Raw genomic sequence first — 27,335 nt, 5'->3', positions numbered from 1 at the left:
TCAGTTAAACAACAGCTGGGAAAACGAATTCTCTTTGGAGCAATCATGGGAAGAACACAACATGCTACCAGGTAACTATTATAGAGGACTCACTATTTCTCAATATAAAAAATTTTAGAGATTATTGCCTAGAGAAAATAAACCTCTGAAAAAATTGTACACCGGAACTAAATTCTCAGACTAGCTACGCAACTTTCGATAGGAAATAATTATAAACCCAACAAACATACAGATCATTGTCTCTATTCTTGGGTTTCTGTGACGTCATCAAGTTAGGAGTCGTACGTGTAGAGGCATGTGATTTTTCTTTGAAAAGATTGCTGTATTTTTTTAAATAGAACCTAAAAGCTTCCAAAAGCAAAACGAAATGACACAGAACGTATTTGTTTTTCTTCGTAAACCAAATGTCGGTGAGCATCGCGCCAGACGTGATGCCGTTGAAGGAAGTGGAGCAGGTAATATATAGTCGATAATAATAATGATTATAAGGATAATACTTTTTTAAAATTAACAATAAACAATTATTCCCCAAATGCAAGGTGAGTATCGCTGAATAAAAACTGAGACGAAGTTCTTGGAGAAATAAAAGGTGAGTTTTTGAAAAAACGAATCTGCTGTGGAAAATGCACTCCTAAACAAATATCTGGACACTTTTGCAGCAATTCAAATATAACATTGATATTTTGGCAAAATAAACTTGAAAAACCTTCTACCAAGTAGTTTTTTACCTTGAAGGCCTAATTTTTCGGCTTAGCTAGTTTATTATCATCTAATAATCCGAAGTCGATTGATCTATCAGAGGCCGAAAATTTCAATAATCTTAGTTTGTAATTATACTAACGTTTGTTAATCCTCCTATTTACACCTTTTTTAACATTTCTTATCCGACATTATCATGCAAATTTTTGTATACAGCTGCAAAGCGAAACAATCATACCATGCAGTGATACCACAATTTATATTATTTTTGTACGTTTTGTTTTGGAAACACAACATGAATTTAGTTTTGCAGAGTTTTCAGTCCATAAGCCCGGACCATTATCAGAGCAAATCAAACTTCTGGTAATCACATGAATCTTTTATATTAAAAGTGTGTAATAAACTACTCGATGTGTCAACAAATAGTGAGTGTGTAATGAACAAAAGTGAGTTTTGTTTTTCCAAGAGAAACATTACGATTCGAGGAAAACAAAACTCACTATTTCCCGAGGTATAGTGTACGTTAAGTGTTTTGTTATATAGGAACAAAAACATACATGTTACACAACAATTTTATTTAAAAAAAATTTTACTTTGTTGTGACAAGAAGCGGGCAATAATTTTTCACTTGTTTCCCTCTCGGGAAACATCGCATTTTTTAAAGTCTGAACCAATCACATTATAAAGAATGAACCAATCATATTTAAAATATACACAGCACCTACATAACAATATTAATTATTTATATATTCATAGTGTATCATTATTATATCGTTTAGGTGATTTAAACATACATTCACATACTACCAATTATAATTTATTATGTTGTTTATTTCTGATTTCTTAGCTTTGAGAGATATATTTGTTGTAACCACATTCACGTTAAGAAATAGATCATTTACTGAGCAATTAAACAACCGAAATTCTGCTAGTTTCCAGACACTTTCTCGATTCATCAAGAACAATGTGAGTTGATTGATAGAATTATTATTCAATTGCTTTATTATTTTAACATTCGGTGAGTTTGCATACAAAAGTGTATGTATACCATAACTATTAATGATTCAATTGAAAACACGTTTATTTCTTAAGTTTGACGCAGTATTTTCTACTTCCGAATATCGTCGCACGAATATCTATCGATTCAGGTTGGTTGAGATGTATTGACTGGAAAAATATTATCCAATCATACAGATATTTTAATAATGTATTACAAGCCTTTTTTGCAGCGATATATCGCTCGTATGTGCCAATTAAGGGGCCTCTTTTAAGGAACTTAAGGGGGGGGGATTAACAAAAAGGGTGCTATCCTTGACGCAACGAAGTATACATGTTGATCGTGGCCGAAGGAGGTACTTTAAAAATTTTTGAAATCAATTGCTCGATTTTAGATTAATAAGTTTTCGCACTCGAGAGATAATATTAGTGAAAGTAAAGGAATCTTTTTTTATCAACGTTTTTTCAGACAATCTATTTTTACAGGGTGGGGGTCAAAACCGGCATTGAAGTGGGAGGCCACTCTATATGTTATAAGAGGCCCTGGTATGTCAAACTACCTCTTCGACTTTCGATAATCTATTATTGTAATGCTAATTAATCCAGCCGAAATGACATGACAAAAACGGTTAACCTACGTCAAACCAGGATTGGGAACGGCAACCACGATCGTATTTTTTCCCTTGCGGTGGTCTGCAGTTTCTATCGTTCAACCGTCAATTCAATGGATTGACTTCTTAGAGGCCGTTTACACGAGCCCGGTTACCCAAAATTCAACAAAGAGTATAAGCTGATTTTGAGAATGTCACAGATGTTATCTTCCTGACAATAGCATGTGCTTGCTTGGTTTCATAAAGATTTGAATCTCGGTTAACCGCCAGCTCATGTAAACAGCCCCCTAACTTTAAGTTTTAACCATTTTTTAAAAAAAATTGAGTGATTGAGCTGATTCAGTGATTTGATCATGTATGTTTAGAGAAAGACAAAGAAGTGTCATCTGTGAGGCGGAAATCGTGATGGTCGGGCTTTCAGATTCCCCTGTGGATATTATCAAAGTTATTAAAGTTTTAGAGAACAGTAACACAACTGGAATGATCGGAAACATTTCAATTGTTCCAAATTCCATTACTTTTGCTACTGATCTACCAGGTATTTAAGATTTGTGCAAATGATTTGTTATGATATAAGAACAGTTTGAAAACTGTGAATAACCATGGAGCGGTGTCGAAACGTCTGTGGTACACGCACGTCAAAACTGAAAACCTTCTAAGTTGTTGTATAATTAATTTTATACCTGAAAAACCCTGCGAATCATCAACAGAATCCAACCCTATGCATCTATTCAATTGTTGATTTTATAAAGGCCCTGTTACTCGGTGCAGTTTTTCTTGCAACTTGAAATGCATTCTACTTCTAAGAGATGTAGATTAGTGAAGAGTCTTGCAAAAGAAAAGCGCACGAGGCGTAATAAACATTCGTTTTTCCCAAATATACATCTCTCAAAGTGGAACTGCATTGCAAGTCGCAAGAAAAATTGCACCGTGTAAAAGTGCCTTAAGTATACTATTTAAATTGTTTTAAACTTTTACGCGCGAATACGAACGTACAAAAACGCGATAGTGGAAAACATCCCTAACTTGTTTTGCAGTGGTAATTAACATTAGGGAGAGCAAATAAGGCACACTTGCTTAGGGGATACGATGGCTTTCAATAATGCTAGAAGAATTTCATTTGAAAACGGAAAGTTGTTTTGATTGTCTATTTCCTGTCAGGGGATTTTGTATTATGAAAGTATTTTTCTCTGTTTAGGCAGTTACCACATGCACGTGCAAAAACGCGACAATGGAAAGCAGCCCTTATAGTATAGTTCCGTTGTAAAATTAGGCTTCCTCAATAGTTGACTATTCCCGTTAATCCGCAATCAAAGCGTCTCTTCGTGATAAAATTGTATTGATTTTCATTCGGAAGTGGAAACAAAATAAGCAATATCAGTAATCAACCGGAGTTAAAGGAATGTTATGCATGGCAATTTCTGTTGCGTTGAAAAGAAAATTTACACTTGTTATAAAGCCTTTTTACAAAATTTGTTCATCTTCCATTTGCAAGATATTGGCGATCAAAAGAATCGGCTATCGTGATAAATCCGCCATCTTGTGTTTTAGCCTATTGAGATCTTAAAAATAACAACTACATGCTTACGCTTTAGTTTAGGACTATAACAATCCAAACGTTTTAGTTTGAGATACGTGCGAGATTAATATATTGGAACTATCACTTCGCTGCGAGTTTTCACCCAGCTTATAGGTTATGACGTATACATATCCGGCCAAGAATATGCATATCCAAAATGGCGGATGGAAGATAATTTCATTCAAAAGTATCATCAGAAGTAATAACGTTTACAAAAATCCGTAAACAAATTTTGTAAATATTCATGACGTTCCGTTTAAAATAGACAAAGATAATTTTTTGCCGTATCCCTTTAAGAACATAATGAACTGAAGATAACTCAGAATGTGTTATACGAAAACTTTCAATCGTCATACAACGAACATCCATCCTATTATTAAAGCCAGAAAATCAACCAATTATTTTTTTGAATTCCTTGCGGTTTCATAAACACAGTAAAATGACATGGAATCATATTGATTACAAGCCTTTAGGCATACATGCATTTGAAAGACCTAATTGCTAGTTTATATAGGGGAAGTTTCTTAATATTTGGCTTCTGTTTTATAGCTCTGACAGACATTAGAGTGGAAATTAAATACAGTGGTTTCTTCGGGGATACACTGGAAATAAGTTGTAACATAAGTGGACCATTCCTACCCATCTTTCAATGGGAAAAAGACGATACGGTTCTGTCATTTTCATCGAGGGTAAAGATTGAGAACGATAATCAGGGATCACGCTTGTTTGTCCGAAAAACTGGGAAGTCAGACTCGGGCGAATATTACTGTATTGTTAGGTAATATTTCTCCCTACTGAATTTTATTGTATTGTTTTAACCTCAAAATAATAAAGAAAATCAAAAGAAAAGAAAAAGTCAATTCAAATGGAAACACACGAGTAAAATATAGGTACAGGAACAGGAAGTGCAATTTATTGACACGAAAGAATTTTTTTCAGTGGCATAGTTTAGTTGCACCAACAAATCAAATATTTTACTATAAACATTTTACTTGGATTTTTTTATGTTTTTTATCAAATTTAGCGTTATTGTTTTATTTGTTGCAGTAAAGGGGAAGATAGGATCGAAGCCAGTGTATCTGTCAACGTGAAAGTCATTCCAGTAGTTAAAGTTTCTCCATTATTTGTATCCGCCTCAGAAGGTAAGTCTAGCCTCCTTCGTATGAACTGTGATTGTTGTTGCTCAATGGCCTGCATCACTTGAGATTTAAGTATACTTATATATCTGCACGTCTTTGTGTCTGTTAAGATAACAGTTACTTCAAGAAAAGTCATTTTAAACGATAATCAGATCCTTGAAAAACCAAAATAAGAGACGATGAGACGATTTCATAATATTTTTATGCAAATTTTAAGTCATTATAATTATTCATTTCTTTAGAAATCCATTGTTTTCGCAGTCAATGAACACCTAAATATTGGCATAGCATGACTAAATTGTCAGGCAACAAGGTGAAATCTCGTTTTAGAATAATCGGCATATTTATAGTTTTTCGTCAAAAGCAATCATTATGTCTCTATTTTACTTCATGTAAAATGGTAAACAATGTGCCTTTTTACCAGAAGTAGTCAAATTTTATGTATTCTGTTTGGGTTACTGAAAATGTAAACGAACTTGCTGAATGGTCTAAAACGAAATTTCCCTTTTTCCGTCAAGCTGGTTACTCTACTGACTAATCGTACTTTGATTCCTTTTAAGGTGATGCAATAACATTAGAATGTGAAGTGACGCAGGGTGATGATTCAAGTGTAAAGATTACGTGGTTCAGCTCTGAAGAATCTGGTGTTATAAACGAAACTAGAAAATTAGACCTATCAAAAACACAGCTTTCTGGTGGACAGAGATACACTGCAAAGTACTGGTGCTTTGCCAAAAACTCAGACGGCGTGGGAAGGAGCCAAAATGTTACAGTGGATATTTTTTCTCAAGGTAGAAATTTTTTCTTGGACGTACAATATGAGTGTATGGGAGTTTTCTGGAATTTTTCGCAGTCAGGTGCACTCTTTTGATGGAATTTCAGATAGGTTCTATAAGATACCGAAATTGCTTTCAAATTTTTTTCAGATTTTGAAGATTTTTGCTTTGAAGAAGAAAAAAGCGGTTACACTTGGGAAAAGACTCCAGTTGGTGCAGACGCCATAAAAAGTTGTCCTAATGGAACGACAGGTTTGTTATTTTTTCTCGTGGGTAGATTTGATTTTTTTTTTGAGGGGGGGTTTAGCGATACTGAAAATAAATTTAAAAAGTAAACATTTGGATATATTGATATTGTCAAATGCCTTTAAAGTAATTCCACTGGTAGATTTAAGTTTAGAAATGCATGGTACCGACGATTCTGATACTCTAGGTATGAAATCATGCCGCAGTATTTATATTTGACTAACGCGAGGACCGCTACTTGCTTGATTAGCCAAACAAAATAATTCGACTAATATTCCAGTAAGCGATTACTCCATGGTGCAGGTATATCTATCAATCTTTGAAGATGAGACAACCTTATTTATCAGGTAATCATCTGGTTTACCCGACGTTGAGGGAAAGACTGGAACTATAAAACTGCAAAATTGCTTACATACAATCAAAGACAAGTACGCATACAATAAACGACATATTTGGTTACCCCTTCGATGTTGTAGAGTTCAATCTTGCAACCTGCGCACACAAACGTCAAGTTATTTGACTGATACAGCGGGTATGCAAGCACGATTTTACAGAGATTGTACGAGTTTTGGTATAGATGTTTCCCATGCCTCAACGGATTATCCCCAAGATTGTGGCATTCGTAATATTCATAATGGTTTTAATGTTAATTCTATTGCGATTTCCACAAGACATCTAGTCTCAGTTCTATGCAAAAATGTGCCAAAGATCCCAATTTGCCGAATCTTGCTTACTTTTTCGCATTTTGCCGAACTAGTGGACGTTTCAAAAACTCAAAAGCTTACAAAATTTCATGAAATTGGTAAAATAATAATTCATTTCCCCCCATTTTCAACCGAACATTACGTACATTTTGGTGTGTGTTCCTTTCACGTATGCATGGTAAATTTTTTATTTTCTTTTCTGAAATGAATATTCGTCCATGAAGCAAATTGCCAATTTCATTTACATTCAGGAACGGTGTCACGATTGTGTATCAGTGGGGAAGTACAACCCGTGTGGAATGATGTAAACTCTTCCAACTGTAGAAGCATCATTGTCACTTCACTTCTTGATAAGGTAGTGTATTTATTAGTTATTGGCTACTTTTCCATATTTATGAGGTCCCATGGGCGTAACTATAGAACGATAAGGAGGAAGGGGGTGTATATAATTTTATTCAGTTCATACTGAATATATGAATTAAACACCGCCAAATTATCGTTCTAGTAACGCCATTACAGGATCCAGCTTACTGGAGGCAATTTTACCAGTCGAAATAGAAAGTAATATTGGTGAATATTAACCAAAAATTATTTACAAGGTCTCACGACTGGTGCAAGGATTTCAATCTGAAAATGTCAGTGATATTATGTCTCAAACTGAAGACGTTACAAGAGATGAAGTACTTTATGTGAAAGATGTTGAGGACATCGTTTCTATTCTTGACCAGACCAAGGAGAGAACAAAAACCCAGGATGACCGTCAAAATTTTATTCGTACTTCAAGTAATATTGTCGACAGAGAGCGAAAGAATGTCTGGGAGAATATTCCTGTAAGAGGAAGGGTCTGACAGCTTCAATTTTCCTATCACAGTAATTCATTCCATAGGATTAACTGAAAAATGTCGAGTAGTAATTCGACATCATTCTTTCCAGTCTAGAAATGATTTAGCAAGTCAGATTATGAGTGGGGTTGATCTCAATGCAAAAAACGTCATCTCACAAACGGCTGAAACGGGAAAGGTGGTATTCTATAGCACCCCAAACATAGATGTGATTGGTATAAAGCTATCCAAACAACAACTTGCAACACCTAAAGATATCAGCTTGTTGAATACTGAAGGAGGTGTTATTATCCCTGGTGGTGTTACCAACGATATCCGGCAAGTCACAGTGGTGAAGTACAGCTCAATTAAGGATATATTATCAAACAAAGAGCTGAAGGAATCTGTTGATAATACTATAAAATTAGCTTTGGTTGTGATCAGGAGTACGATTGTGTCATTAACGACTGAACCACCGCTTAATGCGACAGTGGCTGAGCCTCTGAAGATTGTAATACAAAATAACCAGGTAGTATCCTTATACAGAATGATTCATAAGTAAGGCTGTATCTAGAAGCTTAATCAGCTTACGCGTAAATCGTAACTAAAGGCGGTGTTACGCTATGCAACTTTCATTGCAATGTGAAATGCAATTCTACTCCTGAGGCATCTAAAGTTGTGAAGTAGCTGAAGTTGCGAACATTTCTTACGATCTGCTGACGTTTTCTTAGCATTTCGGACACTCTTTACAACCAACATCCCTCAAAACCAGAAATTGTAATGCAATTTGCAAGGAAAGTTGCATAATGTAACACCGCCCTAACAACGTAACAATCATATTAAGAATTTCACTTCTTTCATTTTGACGTGAATTCCTTCACGTGCGTTCTATTTAGCTTCTTCATCAATCGCCATTTGGCAATAGTTACTGCTTCGAGTAAATTTTTCTTTTAATTGATAATTGTGGCAATTAAATCCTGGCTGTTCAATTTACATGCAAAAACTGTATAAAGAACTCTGATCTACCTGTCACTAGCTCACTCTAATTATTGCTAGCTAAGCGAAAGCTATTCAAACCAAACAAGAGAAACCTTTTACAATGGATTTTTTAGACCGGTTACGTGAACCCAAAACGGATATGCGCTTTTACTGAGCCCAACAATCGCCGCAGTAACTGGAGCAGTAGTGGATGCACTTTGAACGAGGCAGAATCCGGTGAAGAAAACGTGACATGTGATTGTGATCATAACACTGCTTTTGCGATCATGATGGATGTTGCTGATGTCGAGGTACAGTGGATATTAATAGCTTTTAATTTTTTTTCCGTTTCCATCTTTTCCACATGCATGCATGGGAGGAACGTACAAGGTCGAAGTTCACCAATGGCCACTATAGCTTAAAACTGAACCATCTATAAGTAAGCGTGATATTTTCGACTTACGACAATAGCTACGAAAATTTGTTTTCTCTTTAACTTAATTAATAATAGACTTTTGCACTAATTGCTTACACGGCCCATGGATAACCTTACAAATATATCCCTTTTATTCCCGAGAACAGGATTTCAGGATTAATTGATTTCATTCTTTCACCAATCTACATAATAGTTCCTTCAGCACGAAATCCATGCATTTCATTAAACTAAATAATGATTTATCATCGGAACGTTTCTTTCGTAATTACTATAAAGGGGTAATAAATATAAGGACAATTACAAAGCGCTGAGTGGAGAGGACGATGTTATACAAAACTTTTTTGAGAAAGAAAAGATCTGTTCTTAGGTGACAGAATCAGAGCGTAAAATATTGGAGACGATTTCTACAGTTGGGTGTTCAATATCCCTTCTTGGCGTCACGCTAACGATCCTCATGCAAGGTTTTTATTGGAAAAAAGTGAAATCACAACGTGCCAAAATTTTAATCAGCATGTGTGTTGCGATTGGATTCACTGATGTCTTCGCTATTCTTGAGGGTGTTGCTAGAGATAATTTGGTAAGTCTCCATTTAAAATAGCAACTGCACTCTTAGACCTGTATGTAAAATGCATGTTATTTCAAAGAGGAAATTATTTCCTTAGCATGCGCAAACCATGTCTACATAAATAATTCGCCAACCTGCAATAAAAACGGCTGTTCGGCTATGTTATGTTTTTGGATCTATCGAAATTTGGATTAATTGCATGTGATTAGCTAAATGCGTGCACTAAAATTTGAAACGAATTTAAAACCAAGTGCTAAAGTTCGGTGGGTTTCCACGGATCACAATTGTTAGATCCCGCTAAATTTTTTGTTTGATTTTTTGTTTAATTTTCAATTCCTCGAGAAGGAGACAGACTGAGCTAGCCGTGTCACTGAACGATGGTAATTTAAGATAATTCTTTATATTGCCTAAATTTAATCGAAACGCAAATGTTTGAAAGCTCCTATCAGATCCAGCAAAACACCTAACGAGGTCGAAAGTTTGAAATGAAAAGTCAAAACAACGTTAAGTCCTTGAAAAAGGAATAATTTTGATTTTATTAACATTCAAACTGTGAAATTAATCTCATGATCTAAAAACGATTGCAAACCTTTTTATATTTCCCCGTTTATCCCTTCCACAGAGTTTCTGCAAAGCAGTAGCAGCTTTATTGCATTTTTTCGTATTGTCAGCATTTGGATGGATGTTGTGCGAGGGTATATTACTCTACGTCTTGGTAATAAGTGTATTTGACAAAGGCCGCAGCCGAAATTGGAAAATATTCAACTTCATTGGCTGGGGTGAGTGTTTGTAGGGGCGTGTACATCAATAATAATATGCTGGTGGTCGGGGGAAACGGGGTTATGTCACAAATGAGATCGACCGATCGCTTGCACAAAAATTCATACCGAGGCAAAACCAAACTTGGTCTTCAATCCTGAACGTCAATCAAAGTCAGAAATGCAATTTTATAGTTTATTAATAGCTCATTCAATATTAATATTCCTTGTTAGTGTGCGTAGTCAGGTAATGATGGTTCTCTGATAACTTTATTTTTACACTGCTGCTATGTACTCACGTGTCTATTTAACCCTTCCCCCCTCCAAACTTACGCCTCTGAGTAGTACCATAATTTAGATCAGATCTGCTAATTATCACTTCACTATTCACAATCACAAACAATTCTTCAATTTTAATTATTAATAACGGCTTTCAGTCAGCCCATTTATTTTTTATTTTATTTTTTTTATGGGTTTTGCCATTACTCCGCATTTTTTTACTATACCAGCACTTATATTTTTGCGATCGCCAATGTCCTTTAAAAAATAACGTCTTAACTTAATACAGTCCTTAAATAGGCCATGTCCAAGCAAGATACCGCAATGTGCATGTTTGTAATTAAACTAAATTCAATAACAGTTTTTTGAAGAAGGCACTTTCTTTCTTTTGCACACTAAGTAATTATCCTTACCAACTATAAATCCTAAAAACGTGGCATATGTTATATGTTAGCAAAAGGATGCACGACTGAATAATATTCTTTTTAGAATTTATAATTTATTCACTATTCACTTCAGGTATACCTTTATTGATTGTTGCTGTGTCACTTGGAGCAACTCAAGGTGATGGATACGGAACCGAAACTTCATGTTGGCTTAGCGTTGAGAACAAAGTGATCTGGGCCTTCGTAGGACCCGCATTCATTGTTATACTGGTAGGTCTTCATGACATGTTGAAATCAGCAAACGTTTTCTGTCAAATCTAAGTGTCATTCTTTTCAGACATGCAATGAATATGCTTACTAAGTCTACTAAAAGGAAAAGCCCTTGTTATACATTGCAATTTTCCTTGCAACCACCAATGCTTTAGGAGATTGAGAGTATATCTAACAACTACGACACTTTTGTGCCTATTACACTCCACATGAACATGCTCTCATATAATTATGCATATCTTTCGAAAACTCTAAGTAGGATGCATTGCAATAAAGTTGCAAAAAAGTTGCAATGTGTAACACAGCTTTAAAATTCAATCAGTCGATAAACTGCCTAAAAAGACCTCCGAATGAAGAAATCTTGGATTTTTTCCCTCATTCTTTCAAGCAGTTCAGAAATCAATGCCCTGCATGGTGTTTTAATTTGAAGAATTTCATTGTCACAGACTTATTCTCAAGAGTTTAAGAACACTTGGTATAGAGTGCGGTTTTAATTTAAACCGGGTTTCAACGGTGTTTGTCTGCGCCTTATTTTCTCGATTTTTATCTTTGTTTTAAGAATGAACATATATGATGATTTTAAATCTAGTTAGACTACTTAGAATGCCCCCTCCTGGGCTCAATGTGTTTATATAAAAAACAGGTTGGACTGTCTGTATATGTGCACCCGACTTGATCGGGTAACTATGGTAAAATTTAGTAGATTTGGTCACATTGTTATTACTTTTTTCTTAATATTTAGATCAACACAATCGTATTTGTCATGGTCATGCGTAAAATGATGAGAACACGAAAACTAAAAACTAAAAGTAATATTGAGAAAGTGAAAGCTGGCGTTAAAGCTTCTGCGGTAATCTTTCCCGTTCTCGGGCTGACCTGGATATTTGGTTTGTTGACATTTAACAGAGAGACCCTGTTTTTCCGCTATCTTTTTGCCGTGTTTAATTCCGCTCAAGGATTACTGATTTTCTTATTTCATTGTGTCTTTAATAACCAGGTAAGCTGTTTGCATTCTATCATGCATTTCTACTCAACGTATGCTTGTTGTAAGTGTTTAAATCTAATTGTGAAAATGCTATGTTCTTCCTGCCAAGTGGAGATTAAAAAGAACAAATAAGAGCCGGTAAAATAGAAAAAAACTTCCATGGCGAAAATTGCATATTAAATTTTTTCTACTTTCACTTGTTTTGAAAAAATAACGAGCTCAGTATGCGCATTACCAGCAACCAGTAACAAAATTGCTGTCGCTGGTGTATACGTGTTAGTTTTTATTTCATCTGTAATAGCCTATAAAAATACCAACTCAAATTATGCCAAGTAAAGATAAAATAATTTCCACCCAAGCCAAATGAATAATAACAGCTATAAAACAAATGAACAATAACATATAAAATAAGTCAAACAAATAAAACCTATAAAATCATATCACGCAGTATTATTAAGATGCGATGTTTCAATGCGAAGTTAATGCCTAGGTTTACCTTCTTCATATTTAAAGCTTCTAGAGAATTAAGACATCGTTGGATTTTTCTCATTGCGACTTTGTCAAGAGTGGCAAAATGAGAAGGTGCCTGGCGTCCAGATTTTCGGAAGCGCATGACATCTTCCACTCAAACTTAAGTCATTCCATTCAAATTATAGTGCATGGTCAAAACAACGACATTAAACTTGAGTTGATTGAGCATTTGAGTTCGAACTAAGCAGAGTTTGGACGATATTTACAGATATATTTACACATTTTCGAGTCATTTTTCTTTGGTTTAACGTTAGAACAGCCAGCATTAGATTCAGTTGTCGAATTTGCAGCCATTTATAGGAGAAGAATAACAAAAAACAGCTTGGAAAAATCTTTGCTTTTGCTAAGTCAGAGAACACGTGTAGAACAGCCAGCAAGTTGCGAAATTTATGAGCAGAATCTGATTTGTGCTCGTATTTGGGATGCCCATATAATATTTCAAAAGCCATATAAATTTCACGTGAAACCGGTAAATAAGTTTTGTACAATTTTTCTATCGTATTCGTGATATAAAGTTTCTCTACAGTCCGGAAAATATCCTTAACCACTTCGAAAAATCCATCTGTGTGATCAGGCAGATCAACTACACGAACTCTAAATATTTTGAACATGATCAGTTGTTTTAGCGTAGAAGTATATGTAATTCGATCATCAAAACGTAACGGTTGCAAAGAGACTATTGATACAGACGTCGGCAAAAAGAGCGCAAGCTTAAGCTCCATGCATGCAGAGCAACGGCGTTTTTATTTTTCACTCTATAATGTATTTTATAGTTAAAGTTGAAGACCATAATCTGAGTAAAATACATAGATTAGTTATAAATGCCACGCTTATCATGTCGCAAATTATTTTTCGTTTTCTAGATGCGAGACATTGTGCGCACAAGCACAAAGAAAAGCACGCTTTCATCCCGATCGATATCCCGATCCCGAAATAATAAAGCCACCAGATCTACCGATAATCCAACAGGTACATGTGAGTTATCGATATATATATATATATATATATATATATATATATATATATATATATATATATATATATATATATATATATATATATATATATATATATATATATATTGTTCACGTGCAGCCGGTTTACTCCCTTTACGATGATACTAGTTTTTTCTCCGATTTATTTTTTTAATTGACTTCCTTTCCTATAATTCCCCCCCCCCGTACAATTTCTCAGATATAATTTCAGATTATGCAAGACCCGTAGGGTTGAAGTATAAAATGAATAGTACGAATAAATGGAGACGAATATAACAATGCTATATCTTTATTACTTCACTCAAAATACAGCGAATTTAAAGTAACTATAACAAAATAATATAAAGACTGGGTTCCACTGTCTAACCCCTGATAAACACCACGTCCGCCCCGCATACTTCGTCTTTTAGCTGAGCGAATCTAAAAAGAAATAAAATACAAACAACATAATAACAACGGGTGGTGAGGGGGGGAGCATTGTTATATTCGTCTCCATTTATTCGTACAATTCATCTTATACTTCAACCCTACGGGTCTTGCATAATCTGAAATTGTACTTCATAAAGTGTCGCCTCATATAACAATGCTAGTTCTTAGAAAGCCTAATCTTTAGAAACATTAAGAACAGCCCTGCCAAATGTTGGATTACTGACAGGTTTGTAATAAAAGCGACGGAAGGTGGTATCACTTGACCAGTCAGCCATTTTCATGATATCACTGACAGATAAGCCTGCTCTAGCGGCTGTTGAAGACGAAGCTCCTCTTGTAGCATGAGCTTTAAACGTATCAGAATCTATTCCTGCGTCTTGGAGGAAGTTTCTGATCCAACGTGCTAGAGTCGAGGATGAGACCGGGCTATGTGGCTTAATAACGGATAGAAATAATTTATTCGGCAGTGCTGGATCTGATGCCCTAAAAGACGATGTTGACATCTCATATGCCTTTAAGCATTCACAGGGACACAATTGCTTGTCATCTGGGAAACTAGCATGAAATGAGGTTTTTAGGGATTTACCTACACGGATTGACTTAGTTACAATTGGAAGTTTAAATTCCACTCCTTCTGGGTAAAAGGTTCGATACCGAAGATCATGTCCGGCTAATTCTGAACCTCTCTCTGCAGATGTTAGGGCAAACAAAACAACCAGTTTTTCCGAGAGTTGCTTCCTTGTCAAAGAAACATTATCCCCTAAAGACTTCATGTAAACAAGCACTTTTGACACATCCCAAGTAGTTGTATACCTTGGAAGGGGTGGTTTTTTGTGAAAAATGCCCTTCATGACCTGACATACAAGGGGGTGTTGTCCTATATTAACACCCTCAATTTTTGGGAGAGTCATGGAAATAGCTGAACGATAAACATTAATGGTGCGATACTCTTTGCCAATCTCAAATTGGTTAGCCAAAAAATTGATTACTTGTTGCACAGAGGGTGAAAAGGCGTCAATTTCTTGTTGATTACACCAGCTACTCCACAAGTTCCAGGCTGACTGGTATGACTTAGAGGTCTGGTTGCGCCAAGCGGAGACAAGCAGGTCTTGAGCTTGTTTTGAAACTCCCATTGACAAGTACTGTTTGCTGACATAAGCCACCCGGCTAGTTGGAGATGGGCAATGGGGTGAGGCATTTCCCCTTTGTTCAGAACCCATGCTCCCTTGGGAAACAAGCATGGGAAATCCACACTCATCTCGAGAAGTACTGGGTACCATGGTTGGGTTTCCCACACTGGTGTTACTAGGCACAACCGGGGAACTTTTTGTGAATTGACTTGCGACAGACACCGTCCCACTAGATTGAAAGGGGGGAACGCATACCCTTTTACTATTGACCAGTCTATTGAAAATGCGTCTGTCGCCTCGGCTTCTGGATCTGGCCGCCAACTGACAAACCTTGGTAATTGGTTTGTTAACCTGGTGGCAAAAAGATCTATGTCTAAGGGCCCCCATAGTCTGTTCAGGGTGGCAAAGTTGATTGGATTCAGTTTCCAATCTGCTGCATCTCTGTCGACCCTGGATTCTTGGTCTGGTGAAGTGTTGAGAACCCCTGGAATGTGATGCGCACTGAGATGTATAATTTTCTGAAGACACCACTGCCATATCTCGTAAACTAGACTTGCTAAAACTGGGGAGGGCCCGCCCATTTTGTTGATGTAAGTGATGGCAGTTGTGTTGTCCATCAGTAATTTTACCTGTATCGAGGCTTTGTTTTTGCAAAATGACCTCACTGCAAACCCCCCTGCTATGAGTTCGAGGCAATTGATGTGTTGGAAACGTTCTTGTTGTGACCAAACTCCCCCGGTCAACATTCCGCTGCAAGCTGCCCCCCAACCCAGGTTTGAGGCATCTGTCTCTATGGTGAGATCTTCTTTTCTTTTCAATAGGGATTTCCCATTCCAGGCTGCTAGATGGTCTTTCCACCAGTGTAGCTCTTCTTGAGCTGCCTGGTTTAAAGACACCATGACTTCGTAGCTTTGAGACTGTCTCAGAGCTATGTTTTTTGCTCGAAGGAGAGACTGGTAGTGGAGAGGGGCAGGAAATATCGCTTGAATAGAGGCCGACAGTTTTCCTATGAGGCGTGATAGGGTTCTGACTGACACATATGGATTGTTTAGTATTCTGTGGCAGTCTTTCATTATTCCCTTAATCTTGTCCTTGGGGAGGGCTATGGACATTGACTTGGAGTTTACCTGAAATCCCAGAAATTCTAGTTCCTGACTGGGTTCTGTCACTGACTTGGCATAATTTACTATGAACCCTAGACTTGTCAGTAAGCTGACTGACAACTGAGTATGTTCCCGGAAAAGGTTTTTGGGTTCTGCCATTATCAGGATATCGTCTAGGTAAATTATCAGTCTTACTCCCATCCTCCTTAACTGGGCTACCACTGGTTTGAGAATTTTTGTAAATGTCCGAGGGGCACTTGCCAATCCGAAGGGAAGACATGCAAACTCCCAAAGAGTGTCTTTCCACAGAAAACGAAGGAATTTTTTGTGTTTGTGCCAAATTGGAACTGTGAGATAGGCATCTTTTAGGTCTATTTTTGTCATAAAATCGTTGGGTTTTAATATGTCTTTTAGCATTGTCACTTCTTCCATTTTGAAGTGTTGATACTCTACAAAGTAATTCAGGTCCTTGAGGTTTATGACTGGTCTGTGCCCCCCTCCCTTTTTGGGGACAGTGAATAAGGGGCTTATGAACTGAGTTTCGGTTTGAATATTGGAGTTTTGGACCTTGTAAATTGCATGTTTTTCGAACAAAGCTTGCACTTCCTCGCTTATCACTGAGCTTTGTGCTGGAGTGATTTGCATTTTTGAAATAGAAGTTTGTTTGGGTGTTGTGACAAACTCGATTTTGTAACCTTGTATTGTTTCTAAAACCCATGGGTCGGTTGTTAATTTTTCCCAGTTTTGGTAAAAGTGAAGAAGCCTTCCCCCTAGAGGGAATTGGGTATTGTTGTCGATATTTGAAAACATACCTGTTGCTAATGGAAGATTGTTCGTTTTGCTAAGGTGGTTGGCTGAAAGTCGCACTTGATCTCCCCCTTGCACGATAAGGCCTCCTGAAGGACTGGCTTCTGAACTGAAAGTTCCTGCGGAAGTTGCTTGCACCCCCCCCCCCTCGCTGCCAGGACCGTGTTGAGGGGGTGCCCCGTAGAAAAAACCCTTTGCCTCGAGGTGCAAAGGTTGCAGATGAAATTGCTTTTGCTGTTTCTGTTCGTTGCTTCAGACGAAGTTCAAATTTTTCACCAAACAGGTCTTTGCCAGTATTATCCCATGACTCCTGAGACAATGAGGTGTATTTCTGGCCCACTTTACTAAGTACTTGGGTCCGACGTTTGCTAGAAAGATGGTTACTAGCATTGCCAAGGAGCTGGAGAGATTTTGCCAAGTATTTCAATACTATACCAACACTCACTTCAGAGTTTCCATCTCTGGCCTGAATTAAAGTTTCATAGGCCATTGCTACTTGACCAACAACGTCTAGAACAAGGTCCTGGGTCTTCCGTAGCGATTTATCTTCCACTTTGCACTTAGGTAAAAGGTCAGGAAGAAATTTATCTAGTAATGGTGTGTTCACGCTGTCCACATTTGGGCGAGGACATGAGCGAACCACTTGACGTTTATCATAGCCAGATAACTGTTTGCCGAAACAAGTATTAAGTAAAGCTGACAGTTCATCAGACGCTGGCCATCGCTCGGACACCGACGCCAGCGTGTCATCTTCGGGTTCTGGCGCGAAAATATCATCGTTCTCATCTACGAGCGAGTTTTCTTGTTCAGTTGTTTCAGCATTTACGTTCTCATCTAGGTCCACCCGTATTACTTTTCTTAGTGGTTCACCTGTTTTGCCGGTTGGTAACCCAGAGGCGCAGCTGGGAGTAGAAGAACGTTTTGGTAACCCAGAGTTCAAGCTGGGTGAAGCAATTCCTTTTGGTGAACCGGAGGACATACCGGTCAACTGTTCGTCAGCATTGTCGGGATCACTTGACTCGTTAAACGAGCTTTTAACACTCTCTACTAATTTAGGAAGTAGAGTCCGTAAGAGCGGTGATAAACTCAGTGCTTTGCAGCACTGAAGAGATCGATTTACCTGAGATTTCTCCTGAGTTAGGACCTTTTTCTTCGGCAACTGAGTCAGCCATAACTTCTTTCCTCGTGAGCGAAGCAAAAAGACGAAGTATGCGGGGCGGACGTGGTGTTTATCAGGGGTTAGACAGTGGAACCCAGTCTTTATATTATTTTGTTATAGTTACTTTAAATTCGCTGTATTTTGAGTGAAGTAATAAAGATATATATAGCATTGTTATATGAGGCGACACTTTATGAAGTACAATATACATTTCAACAGCAATGTCATGCGCTTTCTAGATCCAAGCGGTCCACACTTTGGAACTGCCAGTGCTGGACTCAATCAACGAATGTCTAGAGGACATGGAAGCCAGCAGTTAGAATGACAAAATTGTTTGGAACACGGAGGGCGCTTATAATATTGAGGCAAAATTTGGAACTAAGAAAAAGAGCGTTCCAAAATTAGTACACCGCAAAGTTTTTGAAAAAGAAATTATGTATAAATATATAACGTTGGCAAATTATATGCATGTATAATTAATACACGCGAAAACGTTTAGCGTGCAAAGTAGCCTCGCCACTTTTAAAAAAGGGGTAACTAGTTGGCTTTTTGGTGCATACTACTAATAACTTCAAGATTCCTGATCCGCTTTAAGTGGGGAAATATATTTTTTCACGTTTTTCAATATTTCGCAACCAAAAGTGCCAGTCCTTCATCTTGCATTGCATCTTCGAAATTTGCTTTACGAGTTTGCAATCAATAATAATATTTGTACGTAGTAAATCGACATTTCAGCATCCTCCTGAAATGCATAGAATTAGAGGGTATTAAAGTTTTAATAATTAGGAGTCATCGCTTATTGGAAGAGACGAAAGGTGAGGAGGCCAGGTGTAATTATGGATGGGTATAAAAAGGCATAATTATGGATGGGTATAAAAGGTGGGAGAGCGGAGCAATAATTATTTGAGGCATCGGTTAATTTTTGCCCAGCTGAGAGTCGGGCAATTTTTGTGTGTCATTGCCCGGCTTCATGCATAGAAGAAATTTCGTGCGTATAAATATAGTGCTTTGCGTTTACATGGCACTGCCCTGATGCAAACGCGTAGTAGTGCCGGTGCAATACTTGTCCGGTAACATTTTAACACTAGTCGGCAAAATATTTGTACAGATTAAATACACGCTATTCACTGATGTCATTTTTGATGTAGTTATTTGACAGCACAGTTGTGTAAAAATACAAGAGAAAAAGAGTAAAAACGAGTATACCTTGTAAAAAGATGTCGTTCCCATTTACTCCAATTAATGGCAATTATACTATATGCATGCTAACTCTTTCAGTCGGGGAGATGATGAACATTGCATGTCTGTCTATAAAAGCAAATTTTCATCGTACTAAAAACGAAAATTCGATGTTTATAACTAAGTATATAACTTGGACTACAGAGGCCATTTTTTCATTCATTCATTTATGTATGTAAGTCCATTGACTTTTGTTGAACGAAGCAGCCTGTGTTTGTTCCGCAATATATTTTTGAAATGCGGAGGAGAAATGGCGCCAAAACAAAATTAATTGTCAACAAGGTCCCAAGCAACGCATGATCAAACCGGAAATTTGCAAAGAGTGACTGAAATAACAATTTGTCCGTATACTGGACTAGAAATATATGCATGCAGGGGCCCGTTGTTCAAAAGCCGGTAATTAGCTTAATTCAGAGGAAACTCAAATTTTTACATCAATTTTTTAATCGCTCGTTCATGAAGTTGAACATGTTTTTTGATAAATAATTTGTGGATCAATCAAAGTCTTATTTTGTAAAGTCTTGAAACAAACGGCGATGCAGAAGCATATAAACCAAAACAGCGGAATAAAATTTAACAAAGGGTTAGCTAACCCAGCTTTGAACAACGGGCCCCAGGCAGCAATCCCCCGCTATTTCAAACAAATACATGCGCAAAATTTCCTTAGCTAACCTGACCTAAACTTTTATTATGAAATGACTAAAACACAAATCAGTCTAATATATAAAGATATTTTATCGAGTATATGTATTAAAGCTAATGTTTCGAAAGAAAAATAGTCATAAAGTGTAAACATTACCATTGGCTGTTCAATATTTGCTTTATTATGCCATTACGTACGCACTTTATGGACTTTTGCATGGAGAAATTAAGAAAATATTTAAAATTAAAACTTCAAACCATTAAAGCAATACAAATTCTTCAGAGGCTAACAAAAATCTCAAACTGATTTTATTTTATTCAATGCATGCATGATTGCAGCCTCTATAGCTATACCTAAAAGTTTTATAGTGTATATGCATGTATTGATTTCATTTTTTCCAATCAAAATTCAAATTATCGAGGTTAAAGCGAAGGTGTATAATAGCCTTTCACAGTTGGTCATGCCTTTAAAAAACGACATATGCAAAGCTCAAAATTATACAAATAAATTGTATCCTTACCGCGAAGCAACAGTTGCGGAAAAAGTAAACACGTATAGCTACCCTTTTAAAACACCTATAAGCTTGTAGATTATCAATTATTCCTCTTACGCCGCTTTGTCTTATCCATGTCTTTCATAGTTATATTTAATCCTTTATCTTCTTTCTTCTCATTTTATTTTGTCCATAATTAGTGAAACACAAACTATCTGTCTTAGCTAAACAGACGAGCCCTTACAATTGCGCGTGTGCATGCGTGACTGAAAAAACGGTCAAACGTAGACCGTCTAGAATTTGGACAACTTTGGATTCCGCTATGTTCTCTCACAATATCCATGAGTAATTCCAAATCATCTTAGTACCCGGCCCTCGGAGGTGTTAGTATATAAGAGGGATCTTGACTGAGACACATAATAACCGTATACTTATCTGTTGCAAGAGCTGATTAAAGATTGCAAAACTTAAAATGAAAAAGACTACCAGACGTCACGTTTGAACAATAGTTTTGCAATTGTAAACACGGGAAGAGACTCTAAAGTTCAAACAAACGAGAAGCAAGGATTTTTCCTATAAAATCATATGCGATAAATTGAAACTGACAAGCATTCAGTTCTACTTTGCAAACAGTAGGTGAAAATAATTTAAATTGAGTAGTAGTACATCCGTTTTCCACATCTTGAACTCCTTGTTTTCTTATTTGAGCACGGAGCAGGTGGATTTGTTAACAACTTCTGGTGATATTATCTATAGCTATAACGTAGATTTTTCATTAATAAGAAAGGTCAGCTTCAGGAGTTCAGGACCTATTAAGGCCAGCATATTCTTGATTAAAAGTTGCCATATGTCGAAGAACTTATGTTACAGACACTGTCTATTCCAGTAAAACCGATCTCACATCCGTACGAAGGTTTTGATAAGTATATGGGATAACAATTAAGACATCAACAAACGCATCGTATAGTACCTGTTGAAGTGTTTGCCAAATTTGAATAAATTATATATTGATGTAAACTCACGGCATTAATATCAAGATAGTAGTTCATCTGTTATACGAACATCGTCATCAAGCTTTTTTCTCATTTAGATTAATAACCTTTTTTAATAAAGGTTTGATGTATCTCATACTAAGCGAAAACGATAGTATTTCCGTTAGCAGCGGTATTTGAGTTTTTCATAAAGGTACAGCAATTACAGCCTTGCATATGTAATATAATACGCTTGTTATCTGAGGAAAATATCTTCGGAAGAGAAGATATGAAGACCGCATTTATGTTCAATTTTCAGGTAAGTCTGATGTTTTTTATTCCATCCATGAACACCATAATAGCATGCATGTGTCGTTATCCTGCACGTGTTTGATATTTTTCAACCAGTTTATTGCTTTCGCCAGTAAACGCAATTTTCATGTTCTATTTTGTGAGCAGCCGGCCGAATTAAATATTGTACTGCTGTAATTATCGAAGTAATGAATAGATTTCTGCATGGAGGGCTTTCAAAAATGTTTATCTTCGCCTATTTAACCAGGAAAACATTCCAACAAGCAATGCGAGCCAAATTTTCCTCAGTTTGCAATTGATATAAGCTGATTATAATACTCGGCAGTGCCATGCAGCTATATAGTCCATTGCAGAGAATGCAAATTTGATTATCATAGACACTCCGGTTGAAAGCGAATTCAAAAAGGCTTTAAAGTATACAGAGAAGCGAAAAGCTCGTTTGATCTGAAATCTGTTGGCCTAAAACTGATTTTAAATTGCACACAAATTCCCTTTCTCGAAATGGCATTGACTTGTATACAGACGTTTAGTATAGTTTATATAAACGTACTATAAAAGAGTGACATCGACCGCGCGTTCTGATTAGCTACGCTACTAATTGCATGCTAGGCTAATATACAATACTGTTCCAGAAATAACCTAATAACACTGTTGGGGGTTGCAGGTTATTTCTGGACAGTACTGTAATGATAATCGTAAGCAATGGGTTGACTACATTTTTGTGAACAGAATCAAGTCTGGCTATGCAGTTAACTCTCCAAACCGGCCAGCCTTTTGATGCCGGCGCCTGGTTGTCTATTATTAACTGTATATCCGCAATTCGAATAGAATTAGTGTTTAACATGGAGGATTAAACAAATATTGCTAAAACCTTCCCCTTTTTACTTTTTAGTTTTTACCGCGCAATACATGACGATAATTGATTTTTACTTGCTCCCATTTACTTGCAATTTTACTTGCCCTATTGCTCAGTAGCGGTTTTTTCCGCTATAAAAACGTTAGAGCTGTTTATATGAGAGCCGGGAAAGCACGTTTTTCATAGTTTTTGTACCGGGTAATTTAAACCCAGGACGTTGCTTTGGTAACGCGGGGAAATTTAAATATGAAGGAAATAAGTACAAAACGCCTGTAATGCCGAATATTGCGTCTTTAGCTGCAGCTGCTTTTAAACTTCTGAATACAATTCAGTCATTTATGAGCACTCATTTATATATATATTTTATGTCTCTCACCCGAATGTCATGTTTGTTGCTTTGTATTAATTCCAAACAAGGGAGTTATTCGGATCAGAAAATTTCAAGTCAGCATAATATCGCCCTGGTCAGGCGGGATGGAGCAATTATATGGCAAAAAAACCCACATCCCGTTTAGAGCAGGATCACACTCGTCGAAACAAGGATATTGCCTAGGCGGGACGAGATAAAAAGTCCCACCGGTGACAGAATGTGATAAACACTATAAAAATTCCTTTACGCTGGGATCCCGAGCATCGTCCCGTCTCGGCTCTCATATAAACTGCCCTTTTAATTCAATAATGAACTACCGTCTTGTCATGTGTGCTTGAAGGTTAAAGGCGAAAGTTTTCATGCAATGCCAACTCTTTCATTTTACATTTACATTATAGGTGAATCACGATTGGAGCAAATTTTCTATATAAAATGGATGTGGACATTGAAGCTATAAAAAACTACTTACTATTTTTGATTACTATATTAATCATAATGCTGATTTACAAGATGTTCAAAAGATATCCACTATCAAAGCCCGAACCTAAAATAGTGGATGCATCTCGGCTGCCTACAGGCGCACTCACATTTGACGCTATTGTTAACGAATTCCTCACCTTAAAGGAAATCACTTGTGCAATTAGAAAAGCTGGCATGGAAAAATGTCAACTCATTCTTGGAATCGACTTCACTGCAAGTAATGAATGGCAGGGACGAAAAACATTTTCTCAGAAGTCACTTCATGCAATTTCCGAGAAAATAGATGAACGGCATGGTCGCCGTGGTGCACTGCATCATTTGGGATTGTTTCGCGATAATCCCTATCAAAAAGTGATATCCGTGTTAGGACAGACGTTAGAGCCTCTGGACGACGATAATCTTATTCCGGCGTATGGCTTTGGGGACTCGATCACAAAAGATAAAGATGTCTTCTCTTTGTCAGGTTTCTTTTCTATCATATTTCTAGTCATAAATTATTTTTTCATTATAACTCGTGTCATCAATTAACTTAAAGATAATGACCAGTCGGGTTTGCGCATTGTTTCTGCTCATAACAATGTGGAGCACTCGAATTTGAAACTTGCATAAATTTCGCATGGTCTGGATTTTTGTGGCTCAACTCGTATTCATTTATAAACATAGGGAAGCAATTAAGGTTTCAAAAAAACAGACAGTTCGTCCTCTATGACAGTTAAAAATTATAGTTTCAAAATGTAAAAAAGCGTTTGTTCACATTACGATCGGACGTCAGCTTTAAAAGAGGGAAAATTACGGATCAATGGTTGGAGGTGTCAGGGAAAGACTAACTTCTTTACTACTACAAACTGATGAGAGAAATCAGAATCTGTCTACTAACTTCTCTTAGTAGTCCATCGTAATTATCACTACTCTGGTTTTAATAAATGAAAGTAATCACCACACAAATATTAACTTTCACGACCCAATGTTTCGACACTCCGGTCTAGTGTCTTCATCAGGGGTGATCTGATGTTGAAACTCGGTTCCTTATATACTCTCAAAATGACGTCATCTATCAATCAGATGTAAATATTCTTTTGGCAAATGGCTGCCGTCATCCATATTTAGGGCACAAAGACTCGCATTAATATGCCAGGCTTCCAAACAACGCCTTTGTCGATAACGGTCATTAGTGGTAATGACTTTTAAATCGTTCCTTACCACTAATGATCGTTATGGACAAAGGCGTTGTTTTGGATGACGGAAGCTTTTTGCCAAAAGAATATTTGCATCTGATTAATAGATGACGTCATTTTGAGAGTATATAAGCAGCTGAGTTTCAACATCAGATCACCCCTGATGAAGACACTAGACCGGAGTGTCGAAACGTTGGGTCGTGAAAGTTAATCTTTGTGTGGTGGTTACTTTCATTTATTAAAACCAGAGTAGCGATAATTTAGATGGATTATATACCTGGTTGCCGTGAACTCATTAATTTCAATTCTCTTAGTAGTTCCAAATAATCCCTACTTAACGAGCTTGCAACGACGTAGCCAGCACGATGATTAGGGGAGGGGGGGAGGGCTCATGCATAGTCATATATATTCATGTAACGCAGGATTAATTTATTTTCAAACGATTATCTTTACAGTCTGTCAACATGAATATATTAATATGGATTCCATCTCAACCCCCTCTCCCCCGCCCTGCCAATAATCGTGCTGGCTACGTCGCTTAGAGCTTGCGACGGTACCGTTAGACGATAAGGCTTAAAAATATGACACGTCATTTTTCAGGTGAAATGAACAAACCGTGCAAAGGATTCAGAGAAGTTTTGAGATATTACAAAGAAGTCGTGAGACGCATTACAATGAGTGGTCCGACAAACTTCGTACCAATTATTAAAAAAGCGATCGAGCTGGTCAAGAAGACGCGGGAATATCATATTCTCGTAATCATTGCTGATGGACAAGTCTCTGAAGAACATGACAAAGTAAGAATCTGTGTGTTTGATAGCATCACATTGCTGGCAAACACAATTTCAATTAATTGTCATTAAGGACAATCTAAATTTGCAAAATTTGACATCAATTATGAAGGGAATTTCGGTAAGATAAAAAATATTCGCCATTGTTTTAAAGCAAGATAATTTAAATGCTTTTTCAGCGATTCCTAAAAGTAAGCATCCAGGTACGGTGTATCTCTTTTGCTATTCGTTTACTAAAAGGCAAGCACCAAACATCCTTTGAAGATAGATAGCAAATGGAAACAATCCCATTGTCACTTTAAAATGAGTAACTTTGAGGTATTGGAAAAAGTCTGCTTGGTTGATTCAATTAAAAAATATTAATATGATCCCTGTGTAGGCAACACGTCGTGTTATCATCGAAGCCAGTAATTATCCGCTCTCAATAATCTTAGTTGGTGTTGGAGATGGTCCTTGGTGTGTTATGAATAAATATGACGATAAGCTACCAGGAAGACATTTTGATAACTTTCAATTCGTTGATTATCATTCTGTAACAAAGAAAATGTGGAGATCTGACCTGATATTTGCCGCTCATGCTCTGATGGAGATACCTGATCAGTATAAGGCAATTCGTGCACTGGGGTTGATGGAAAACATGCACGATGATTCTGGAATAGAATGAACAGTGTTACATACAGCTATATAATTATGCATATTACGCACAGTGCGCTAATACTGTTACAAATGCTAGGGATACGCCCACTCTCACATTCGATTCTATTTGTTTGGCTAAAATTTCAATTTTTAAGACCGCTCTCACTGCTTCACCGGCTGTGGGCAACGAAGTACGAACTGCATAACTTGGACGATTTGTATAAGAACCTCAATGACAATGCCATAAATAAGCGTGATCATGCATGCATTGCATGGGCAATAAAAGCAAAATTACATGCATGCGTTCATCCAATTTCAAACAGTGTCCAATTTCAAAGTGTTTGAGAAATACAACGGCATCCGCAACCGCGACGTGCTTATCCACAATGGCATTGCTCATTTAAGACAAATGAAATTTTGAATTACGTAGCGTTTAAAGTTGCACATTGACGTAGTTGCAGAAATGGCATCGTGATTTCCACCAATTTCACGGTGCATGACCACGCGGCAACAATTAATGTGTTGGATGTTGTTTGGAGTGTTTAAAGCTATCATACTGATCGACGATGCTCATAATAAAATAATAATAAATGTTTAAGAGAAAGAAGAAACTTGAAGAGGCAAATAAAGTCAATGCTAACTCATATTTTGTTTGCATACCACAATATTGGGTAAATTTCAAAACCAATTTAATGAATAAAGAAAATAACGAATATAAATTATCAATATGTCCCAAGGTTGGTCATTATTAGTGAGCTTAAGCAAGTGACGTTTTTGGCAACACAAACGACATGGGTTACGTCAAAAGACTGGGTCAAGGATTGTGATTGGTGAAAAAGAAAAATTTACTTTCAGTCAACGTATACTTGTTATTAAAAACGTCGCTTGCTTTATAAATCGTATTTCGAAACCATGATGATTTTGCTTAGGTCAAGACGCGTTGTAAAGTTCAAAGAAACTATATGCAGGGTTATATTTTACAAGCAA

General features: G+C 36.9%; 3 protein-coding genes across 3 annotated transcripts; all 3 read left to right on the top strand.

The window, feature by feature from the left end:
* Positions 1–1,565: 1,565 nt before the first annotated feature.
* LOC114540366 (obscurin-like protein 1) lies at positions 1,566–5,910 on the top strand. The gene is made up of 7 exons (XM_028560564.1): positions 1,566–1,665; positions 1,792–1,847; positions 2,672–2,844; positions 4,435–4,663; positions 4,933–5,027; positions 5,585–5,741; positions 5,907–5,910. Exons 3-7 carry the CDS (start codon positions 2,712–2,714, stop codon positions 5,908–5,910), a joined length of 618 nt encoding a protein of 205 aa, XP_028416365.1. The 5' UTR covers positions 1,566–1,665; positions 1,792–1,847; positions 2,672–2,711.
* A 1,800-nt stretch (positions 5,911–7,710) lies between these two features.
* Positions 7,711–18,329, top strand: LOC114540352 (adhesion G-protein coupled receptor D1-like). Its single transcript, XM_028560554.1, has 8 exons — positions 7,711–8,100; positions 8,684–8,860; positions 9,353–9,562; positions 10,173–10,329; positions 11,107–11,243; positions 11,986–12,240; positions 13,623–13,728; positions 18,034–18,329. The coding sequence occupies exons 1-8, from the start codon at positions 7,711–7,713 to the stop codon at positions 18,327–18,329; spliced, it is 1,728 nt and encodes a 575-aa protein (XP_028416355.1).
* Positions 18,330–21,820: 3,491 nt separating this feature from the next.
* Positions 21,821–27,180, top strand: LOC114541624 (E3 ubiquitin-protein ligase RGLG3-like). The gene is made up of 4 exons (XM_028561447.1): positions 21,821–22,047; positions 23,665–24,209; positions 25,522–25,718; positions 26,092–27,180. The coding sequence occupies exons 2-4, from the start codon at positions 23,699–23,701 to the stop codon at positions 26,374–26,376; spliced, it is 993 nt and encodes a 330-aa protein (XP_028417248.1). The 5' UTR covers positions 21,821–22,047; positions 23,665–23,698; the 3' UTR covers positions 26,377–27,180.
* Positions 27,181–27,335: the final 155 nt, after the last annotated feature.

Source organism: Dendronephthya gigantea, unplaced genomic scaffold, assembly GCF_004324835.1.
Source record: "Dendronephthya gigantea isolate DGI-Jeju-01 unplaced genomic scaffold, DenGig_1.0 000003F, whole genome shotgun sequence".
In the NCBI taxonomy this organism is placed as follows: Eukaryota; Metazoa; Cnidaria; class Anthozoa; order Malacalcyonacea; family Nephtheidae; genus Dendronephthya; species Dendronephthya gigantea.
This window is presented reverse-complemented; position numbering and strand designations above follow the sequence as displayed.